The sequence below is a fragment of the Orycteropus afer genome, unplaced genomic scaffold (genome assembly GCF_000298275.1).
Source record: "Orycteropus afer afer isolate SDZICR_OR568_19922 unplaced genomic scaffold, OryAfe1.0 scaffold00120, whole genome shotgun sequence".
In the NCBI taxonomy this organism is placed as follows: domain Eukaryota; kingdom Metazoa; phylum Chordata; class Mammalia; order Tubulidentata; family Orycteropodidae; genus Orycteropus; species Orycteropus afer.
The window spans coordinates 1,229,449-1,240,399 of NW_006921707.1; the positions used below are offsets into that span (position 1 = coordinate 1,229,449).

Below are 10,951 nucleotides of genomic sequence, written 5' to 3' on the forward strand. Positions count from 1 at the left end.
TTTGAGCTTCTACTGTGTTGTGTAGTTCTGTCATTTTGGTGCTCATGGTTTGCATTTCAATAGATATCTTCTGCATTTCTGACTGCTGTTTTTGTATGAGTTCTGATTGTGTATTAATATTAATATTCTGTTCCTCAATGATTTTCCTGATTTCCTCCAGGGAACTGTCTGTGTTCTGCTTGTTTCTGTTTGGGGTTTCCTTAGGCTCTTGTATGGCTCTATAAACATATCTTCTAAATTCCTTCTCAGATAATTCTATTGCCTCAACTTCCTCCATCTATAATGGGACCTTTGTTTATGGTTTTGCTTCTAATGCCTTGTCCTGTTTTTTTTTTGTTGTTGTTGTTGTTGTTGTTTGATTTGAAGTTGCCTGTTGTTTCCTAGATATTTTGAGGTTGTCTTTAACTGCTGGTTACATGTTGATTTGTTTTGTCTTGGTTTTAGGGTTTAATATTTTGAAAAGGTGAAGCTGGTGTATTTTATATTCTTATTGATTCAGGTATGCTCGGTCACTCTGCTGTTTTCTTTGTGATGGTGGAACCACTGTGTGGAATATGGATATGTGTTTCTGTTTGTCGTAAAGAGGGTTTAGAGTTCGAACTAGGAGGTTTTATGGTAATTGGCTGAATATAGTTTCTTCTATTGAATGAGTGAAGTTATTGGTGGAGAAGGTGGGAGCAGAAGAAGGAAAGCTTGGTGTTGCTAGGGTTGGTTTCTAGGGCTTTGTGCAGGCTGTTATTGATGATGTACTGTTATTTACAAGCCTGTAGCTCAATTTCAGGAAAGATTCCAGTTGTTAGGGAGCTGCCACTTTCCGCCAGGCTCAGGCACACTCAAAGACCCTGCTTCCGAGGCCCCTTGGCACCAAAAAGCTGATCCAAGACAAATTCCCAGAAATGCACTAAGCCACAGATTACTCTCTCTCCACCCCATCTGCCCTCAGCACTGGCCCAATCTGCCCAGACCGCAAATAGCTCTGGAGTTTGTCTATGATACCACCCACCTGCAGTGCCAAAGATGCATGCCATTTCAGCTGCACTGGAGTCAGGAGAGTGCCTGCTAGTAATCTGTGGTCCCGATATCAGTGACAAAGACAAGCGCAGACCTCTCAATGACTCCCAAGCTGACCCAAACCCACTCAGTGACCTGCTGAGGGGGGAAGTCAGCTCACCCTCGTGGAGCACCAGTGAGCTCTCTGCTTGGGTTTCAGTGGTGCTGCGTGCACCCATTTGCACCTAGCCAACCTAAGTTACCAATAAAATCAGGTGCTGAACTTAGATTCTTGGGGTGCTTGCTGGTGTTTGTTGGTGTGGTCACTGGTATGCTGATATATGATGTCTTCTTCCTTGGCCCACAGAGATCTCAGGTAGCCGCCCAAATCTGCCAGTCAGTGACTGCCCCAGGGAAGTATCCAATGGCCTCTCTCCACTGCCCATCTGCCCTCTGCTGGGTAGAAATTCCTTAAATTTTTTCCCTGTGCTTTTCCTCTAATTCCACTCTTCTGTGTTTGGTGCACTGTGACTCAGTGAGCTGTTCAGAGCACCAAACTCCCTAATTCAAACTGCTGTACCTAGTTTTTCAAGCATTAACATGCTACAGGGAAATAACGTGGTGATTACTCATGAGACTCCATTTTGAATTCTTCTGGGAATTCTCACTTCTAAGGACCATTCTGGCTGCCTTTCTTTCAGGATAGATTTGTTCCTTCTTCTGGAAGTCCAAGATATTTTCAGTATTCTTTGCCAACACCACAATTCAGTGGCATCAACTCTTCTTTGTTCTTCATTCATCATTCAGTTTCCACATGAATATGATCCAACTGAAAATACTATGGCTTGGGTTAGGTGCACTTTTGTCTTCAAAGTTACATCATTGTTCCTCAACACTATAAAGAGGTCTTTTGCAGCAGGTCTTCTCAATTCAATATGATGTTTGATTTCTTGATTGTTGCTTCTGTGGGTGTTAATTGTGGATCCAAGTAAAATGAAATCCCTGACAATCTCTATCTTTTCTCCATTTATCATGATGTTGCTTATTGACCCAGTTGTGAGGATTTTTGTTTTCTTTATATTGAGTTGTAATCGATACTTAGCTTATATATTTATAAGGTTTTTGGGTGGCCCAAATATTTAAGCACTTGACTACTAATTGAAAGTTTGGTGTGTGTAACAAACCCAGCATAGCCTTGGAAGATCTGTTTCCAAAGGCCACAGACTAGACAATTGTATGGAGCATAGCTCTATTCTGTAACACATGGAGTTGCAAGAGTCAAAATGAACTCAGTTACAACAGGTTTGGTTTTTAGTTTTACATATTCATATAATAGTATGACAGTTTTTCAATTCTAACTTACTTTAAATACTTTCTAACTAAACATTTGGGTATGGAATAGCAAATGTGATAAAACTTGAAAAAAAAAAAAATGTTGGTTTTACCACTCATAAATTTCCTAATATTACTAAATCAATAATTAAAGAATATTTTCCCCTAACTTTCAAAATTCAGTTTCATAATCCAAGAAGATTAACTAGTTGAAAATGAAGGTAAGTTATCCGTCATGCTATGTTAATACTGTTTATAGTTTAGATGGGTGTGGTCACAGACAGTACACATTATAGGATAAAATAAATAGGTTAGGCTGTGGAAAGGGGGATAAACTACTGATGCAAAAGCTTTACAAAACAATGTTTAAAAGATCCTGTGATACTTAATGTTATGTGTCAACTTAGCTAGTCTTTGATTACCAGTATTGTGTGGTTGTCTTTAATTTTGTGACCTAATGTAATTATCAGAAGCTCTGGTTGCATAGTGCCTAAGGCACTTGGCTACTAAGCAGAAGGCTGGTGGTTCAAACCCACCAGTCACTCCTCAGAGGCAAGGTTGGGCAATCTGCTTCCATAGTGATACTGCCTTGGGAACCTAAGGAGGGGTCGCTACGAGTCAGGTCCAACTCGACAACATATAACAACAACACAATGTAATTTTCCTCCATCTTGTGATATTGTGTAATTATCTTTCATTTCAGGGGTTGTAAATCCTAACCTCTATATGTTAACAAGGGAAAATTAGTTTAAGGTGTATCACGAGTCACAGTCTTACAAGAGGGTGTGATTCAAGTCACACCTTTACTCTGATTGAAGGAGGATTTCCTTGGGGTTGTGACCTGCATCCAGCATATATATATGGATGCTCTGGTAAGGCTCTCCTTGCTCTGGATCCTGCATTCAGCTTGTTATCATCTGACTTCCAGCTCTTAGGACTTGAACTAGCAGCCTATCAGATGACCTGCCAATTTTGGATTCACCAGCTTCTACAGGCCTGTGAGCCAATAGCTTCCATCTAAATTGTCAGTTTTGGAATTCTGCAGGCTCATGAGCCAACAGCCTGTCATCTGTCTTGCTGATTGTGGGTTTGTCAACCCCTACAATCATATGAGTCAAGTGGTCTCCAGGCCGATGCCTTACCCATAGATTTGTGACTTGCCGACCTCCACGATGGCATAAGCCATTTGCTGGAGAAAAAAATCTCTCTGTATGTGTGTATGTATATATATATATATATGTGTGTATACATTGTTGTTGTATCAGTATGGAAATAGACTGGCCAATCTTCCTACCAAGGAGTGGCTGGTGGGTTTGAATCACCAGCCTTCTGGTTAGCAGTCAAATGCCTTAGGCACTATGCCACCAGAGCTTCTTATATATGCTTCATTAGTTTTACTTCTCTAAAGACAGAGGCTAAAAATCATAAGGGAAAAAAGAAATTATATAATAAAGTTATATAAATAATAACTATGACTTTTGGTTATTTCCCTAAGGAATAGAAAGTTATTTTATTTAACCTTATCACCTGACATCCCATATTGATATCTCTTCTTCAAATGGCACAATTAAATGATGGGGCAGTTTTGTATCTTCGGTCAAGCCACAGTGGAAATCACTAGTAGGGTCAGAGACATAAATTAGGACCCCTGATCTCTGTCAAGTATCTTTAGGTCAATAGTAATATTAGACTAAGATTTCAGCTAATCCTCTGAACATCATTCTATTACATAAACAATGATTGATACTAGAATATCACCTCACATTAGCATGGCAGCTTCTAGGAAAATGTTCTATCAGCAAAGCAGTATTCTATAAGCAACACACAGACATTTCATTTGTTCTAATTTAATATCTGCTCTAGTAGCTTTGGAAAATTCAATTCTATTACTAAATGGGTTTGAAATATCAAGAACTAGTCATTGTGTTAGACCAAACTTCTTTATCATAACCTTGAATACAGACTCCAAAAGGAAGAAAATATCATTAATGCAATGTGTGCTTTGTTTCCATCATTACTTACTTTCTTCTTTCTGTTTCAAATCTATGGAGTAGTTTCCGAAGACCACCATTCTTAAATCCCTGAAAATGGGCAGCTGGGGCTCCCACAGTGATGACATCATAGAGGGCATCTAGAACAGGAATGGACAAGAAAATGAATACTTCACAAACATATATCTCAGGCCTGCTGTTTGCACTGAAGCATTCACACTGTGGGAAGTTTGAGAAATTATTCTGTTTAATTTTGAAGGAATAACTATGAAGTTGCATCTCAAGGGGGCAAGAGAAGTCAATCAATCTTTTGAAAAGCCACCTGTGCACCTAAACAAATTATAATACTTCTCTGATTTATGACTACATCCTAATTATATTCTACTGTGTAGAACAGTATGTTCTCTCATTCTTCTATATACCTACTGAGATAACTTGTTAATTGGTCTTTTGTGTATTTTACTTTATTGAGTTTAACATCACTTAATTTGCAATTACATTGAAATTCAACAATAATGATCAATCTTTCAACCAATATTTACAGGGACAATAGCCAAAATATTGTGGTATTTCAAATGAAGGGCATAACAGCAAAAGTTTTTTAGTTCTGAATCAACACAGAGCAGTGTCCAGCTTTTGTGTACCATAATCTAACAGTTTTAAATGAATGCTTTTACAATTTCCTTTTGTGACATAAGAAGAATACAAAAAATGTCTTTTGCTCTATTTTCTAGTGAGATATTTTGTTTTTATAATAAAAAACATCCATACATTTAAATTGAAACTCAATCCTTTGATCTAGAAAGCCATAAAGTTTGAGGCGTATTATGTTTATGGCTTCAAATATGCCATTATTTTTACATTCTACTGAGAAGTGCCCCCATAAGAAGGAAGGCAAAGTGAATGCCCTCTTGTTAAACTACATTTTATTTTAGAAACCTAATTTCATAGTAGATCCTTTTCAAACTGATGTTGGTATTGACACATTGGTTGTTTTTCAGATCTCATTTACTAGGGAATAATTTTATTAGTTTCAGTTAAATGTCATAATTTCTTTACATCATTATATATAGATATACCTGACAAAGTTATTTTCTGATAAAAAATGTCTTCAAGTGAAGGACTTCAACAGAACAAAGAGCATGCATAGTTAAAAGAAATACAACATGGCCCAAATCAACCCATCAATAAGGCAATCTGAACAATCTTGAATGGATTACTATAGTTATAATCTTTTCACTTTTACAATATCACCAATAAACTAAGTGAGCTTTTCTCAAAATAGTGTAATATTAGATTTATAAAAAATGCAAAGATTTCCTAGTCCAAGAAAAAAGCTTCAGGGTATCTATGCATGTATGTAAATTGAGTAAGCACATCTGTTTTACTTCATAGAAAGGGGTCATAGCTTTCTGCCTTTTCTCAAAGGGTATGACACTACCCAAAAGTTATGAACACTTACTTGTCCACCTTAATTTAACTGATGAGAAAACTAAGGGCAAGAGAAGTTAATCATTTTGTCTAAGATCTCAAATATAATGACCTTATGTCCAGGGTCTTCTCACTTCTCAACCAGAAACATTGTTACATGCTGTTGAGTCAGTTCTGACTCATAGCAACCCTACCCACAACAGAACAAAACAAAGTCTGGTCCTGCACCATTGTCACAATCATTGCCATGCTTGAGCACATGGTCATCTATTTTGTTGAGGGTCTTCTGCTTTTTTCTGCTAGCCCTCTACTTTATTAAGCATGATCTCCTTCTCCAGAGAATGGTCCTTTCTGAAGACATGACCAAAGTAGGTGAGACAAAGTCTGGCCATTCTTGCTTCAAAGGAGCATTCTGGCTGTATTTCCTCCAAGACAGCTTTGTTTATTCTTCTAGAATTCCATGACACATTCAATATTCTTTGCCAGCCCTGCAATTCAAAAGCATCAAATCTTCTGCAGTCTTGTTTATTCATTGTCCATCTCTCACATGCATATGAGGCTATTGAAAGTACCATAGCTTGGGTCAGGCCTACCTTAGCCTTCAAAACGACATCTTTGCTATTTAATACATTAAAGATGTATTTTGCAGCAGATTTGTCCACACACACACCCCACCCGTGAACCGTGCAATATATCATTTGGTTTCTTGACTGGTATTGATTGTGGATCCAAGTAAAATGAAATCCTTGATAACTTCAATCTTGTCTCATTTATCATGATATTGTTTATTGGCCTAGTTTTGAGGATTTTTTTGTTTTCTTTATGTTGAGGTGTAATCCACACTGAAGGCTGTAGTCTCTGATTTTCATCAATGTTTCAGGTCTTCCTCACTTTCAGCAAACAGCAATAGACACCCCAAACTGTTTGGTGGCATAAGTCACTCACTATAACCAGAGTTCCTGGTTTTAGCTCTGTGAGATATTGAGAAATTCATTTAACTTCTAAGTATCTTACTCTACAAAATGCAGTTGAAAGTAGTTAAACATGGAAAGAAATCAATAAATATTATTTATAATTAGTATCTCCCTATAAGAATCATTTCTGATGATGAAGCAAAGAAAGATGGGATTTTAACTTGTTTTGTTTCCTCATAAAAATAAACTTTTCAGTCTGAAAGGAAGATTACCCTGAGGATCAGTCTTCATAATAGAATTGGTTCCTGTATGAATTAAACTAAATGCAAAAGAAAAATTACCATGGCACTGGAATGGAATATGCTGAATTTCTGCTAAAATCTGGGTGACCAGCAATACCAAGATCAGCAATACCAGCAATACCAAGAAGTTATCAAAAATCATATACATATGTCCCACTGAGCACAAACAAGATTATTCCTAATTCTTTTTCCAACAATATGCCTGCAGCACTATAGCTTCTGCACTAGCTCCAAAGAAGCCTGTGGCATCTTCAAAATCATACAATTAGAAGGGAAAAATGAGGGTGAGAAAATCTGCGTGGAAAGACAGCAGACTTACTAGGTGAAGGGTTAAGTAATTTACTTTTGCAAAATTTGCAAAAAACATTTGCCCACTTATGTGTTGCTAGAGACTCTTCTAGAGTCTTATAAGGGTCTCATGCATACAAGGAGCCATACAACTTAAGCATTATTACCTTCACAGTAAATCTGTTCCTTCAATTAATCTATAATGTTGGTCTCCTGCAAAGATACTTTCTAGATACAGAAGCTTTCTCTTTACTCTTTATTCTCTTTATTTATAGTCTTCTGTGCTTATGAGAATTCTTTCTAGTGACCTATGAAGGAATCAAGGTGCTCTGGTGGCACTGTGGTTGAAGTATTGTGCTGCTAATCAAAAGGTTGGTGGTTCGAACTCACCAGCTGCTCTGTAAAAGAAACAGGGCAATCTGCTTCCATAAACTCTTGCAACCTTGGAAATCCCATGGAGCAGTTCTACTCTGTTCTATAGGGTTGCTGGGTCAGAATCAACTAATTGAGCAACTAATTGGCAGAGTTTTTTTTTTTTTTAATGAAAGAATCAAGAAACTTTGAAGTACTAGATGAAGGAAGAGAAGAAAGTTTCTTATACTCTACCCTCCTCACAATAAAGAGCTGATGATTTACTTTAAAAGCTAAATGCAGTTTATGTTCCTTAAACCCATCTATAGTAAATAAATTTGAAATTATGAAGCTAATTTCCAAAGTTATGGATGTCTCTGTTTTCTGCTTTAATATTTGTTGATGAATTAATCTCTTTTAGTTTTTTTTTTTTTAATATAGACTTTATTCTTTAGAGGAATTATAGATTTATAGAAAAACTGTACAGAAGTTATGGAGAGTTTCCATATAAAAACTTACCCCATCCCCAATACACATACACCAAAATGCACATACATACATACATGCACAGATTATGCACTACTCTGGTACATTTGTGTCAACTAATGAAAAAATATTGACATATTCTTATTAATAATATCCACAGTTTATATTAAGGTTCACTCTATGTATTGTGCAGTCCTATGGGTTTAACAGGAGCCCTGGTGTCACAGTAGTTAAGCACTTGGCTCTTAACTGAAAGGTCAAAAGTTTGAATCCAACAGTGTTTCTGCAGGAGAAAAATGTGGCAGTGTGCCTTAATGTATTCTTGGTGAAATATCTGCTCATGCCCTCTGCTCATTTTTCAATTGGATTGTTTGTCTTTTTGTTGTTGAGGTGTTGAAGTTTTCTTTAAATTTTAGAGATTTGTCTCTTGTCAGATACAGAGATGGCTCATTTTTTGCCCAGTCTGTTCTATTTTTACCCTTTTGGACAAGTCCTTTGAAATTAAGTGTTTAATTTTTAGAAGGTCCCAGTCGTCTGGTTTATCTTCTGCTGTTTGTGTGATTTTGCTTATGTTTAATAGACTTTTCATTCCATAAATTATGAGCCCTAAGTTTGTCCCTATTTTTTATTTGATGATCTTTATAATTTTAGGTTTTACCTTCAGGTCTTTGATCCACCTTGCATCAATTTTTGTATATGACCTTAAAATTTTGGAAGAATACTGGCCATTTTGTAGAATTCTTCTCAGTTTGGATTGGTATGATGTTCCCTCATTACTAGGTTGAGGATACATACTACTGAGGTGATGTGCCCTTCCCAGTACATAATGTCAGGGGCTGTGCTAAGTATAATGCTTTAATATTAACTTTGATACATTGATCAAGGGGGTGTCTGCTACCATAAATAGTGTATTTTCCATTGTAAAGTTACTACTTTTCTCTTTATAATTCCTGAATATTTTGAGAAAGATACTTTAAGGCTATGTAAATATCTAATTTCTGTTTATACTTCCATGTACTAATTTTAGTGTTCATGAATGGATCTTGCCAAGGGCAATTATTTCTTTTAATTCTAATTGTGATTTTCTGTTTGCTCATTCCTTCCACATTTTATTAATTGGACTTCTTCTACTCTCTGGAAGAAATAGTTGATGCTTATTCCTCCATTCCTTTATTTAGTTATTTATTTGTATCAATGTGGACTCATGGACATTATTTTATTCTTTGGTTTATGATCCAATACTATTTTTTATTTTTTTATTTTTTTAATTTTTATTGTGAGTTGTGTGAAAGTTTACAGAGCAGATTCACTTTCCATACAGCAGCTCACACACACTTTGTCTCATGACATTGATTGCAATTTTCCACAATAAATCAGTTCCCCTCCTTCTTCCTCCCCATAGTTACCTCTTCCCTGTGTTCTTCCCTCCCATGCACTCCTGCCTGTAGACCTGTCTCTCTGTGCATACACAGCCTTTCTATTCTCCCATGATTGACCTCTCCAAGGAGTGTATCTACCTAATGTAAATGTTCAGCTCATATGCCTGTCTCTTCTGTGGCTGAAAGGCACAGGAGTGGGTTCAATTCCAGACCTGAAGGGCAGCTAGGAAACATAGTCTCAGTGGTTCCTTCAGGCTCTATCAGACCAGCAAAATTGGTCCCCCCCCCTTTTTTTTAAAACGATTTTGAGTTTTGTTCCACATTGTTCTTCCACTTTATCCAGGATCTTCTACATAGATCACTCTCCGAGTGGTTGACAGAGGTAGACAGGCACCACGTAATCTGGTCTCATAGTCGTGTAGGCTAAGGATCACATGGTGTACCAGTCATTTGGACTAATTGTTTCTACATGTCTTTGTTTTTCTTCATTCTTCTTTGCTCTGGACAAGGAGAGACCCATTGTTGCATCTAGATGTCTGCTTGCAAGCTTTTAAGATCCCAGTTGCTACTTACCAAAGTAGGATGTGGAACAATGTTTTTGTGTAGTATGTTGTGCCAATTAAGCTTGATGTCCCCTGCGACTATGGTCCTGAGCCCACGGGTCCAACTACTCAATCCCTCTGGGTAGCTGGCTGTGGCCAAAAAGTGACTACAAACTTGTCCCTTGTCAGCTCTACTGTATACCTGGGAATTCTTACAGAATATGCAAATAGACTTGTAGGAACATTGTCTGCCAACCCTAGAGTGGTCTTGAGCATACTTCCCCCCTGCATAGACATACCTAATAGTTCAGTCTGTCCACCCATCTATCCACCCATCTAATACCATCTTTCTGCTGTTCAATTTGTGCCAGCTTCTTTGTCCATTTGGAGCTCTTTGAGGTTGGCTCCTATACCCTTTATATATGCCCCTTCTATTTTTTTTTTTTTTTTTCTTTGAAACAATTCCTTGCTTTCTGGAGTTATAAGACAGATACTCTGATTTCATCATGTATGATGCTTGCCCCAGTCCTGGAATCAACCAGTTTTTCAAGAAACTGAGGTTATTTTTATTGGAGGATGGTATTTAGAAATCAAGTTCTGAGTGCTAGGTGCTCTCATGCCACTGCTTCCAATTCCTCTCAATGGCTAGACCTAGGAAATACATGTATATTTACTAACTTGTGTATGTTGTTATTGTTAATTATAATCGATGTGATTCTGAATCATGGTGACTCTACATGTCTTAGAGTAGAACTGTGCTCCATGGGGTTTTCTTGGCTATATGGAAGCAGACCACCAGGTATATCTTCTGGTACCACTGGGTGAGTTTAAACAGCCAACGTTTAGGATAGCAGATCAGCACAAACTGTTTGTGCCACTTGGGGACCTAACTTATATATACACACATCTATTTATTTCCCTGCCTCTCTATCCAACGATGCATCT

General features: G+C 37.3%; 1 protein-coding gene across 1 annotated transcript in view; it reads right to left on the reverse strand.

Moving 5' to 3' along the window:
- Positions 1-10,951, reverse strand: part of INPP4B (inositol polyphosphate-4-phosphatase type II B) — a 601,242-nt gene that overhangs the window by 174,449 nt on the left and 415,842 nt on the right. The window contains exon 13 of the mRNA XM_042781432.1: positions 4,345-4,453. Within this exon, the coding sequence (XP_042637366.1) occupies positions 4,345-4,453 (109 nt within the window). The remainder of the gene's footprint in view (positions 1-4,344; positions 4,454-10,951) is intronic.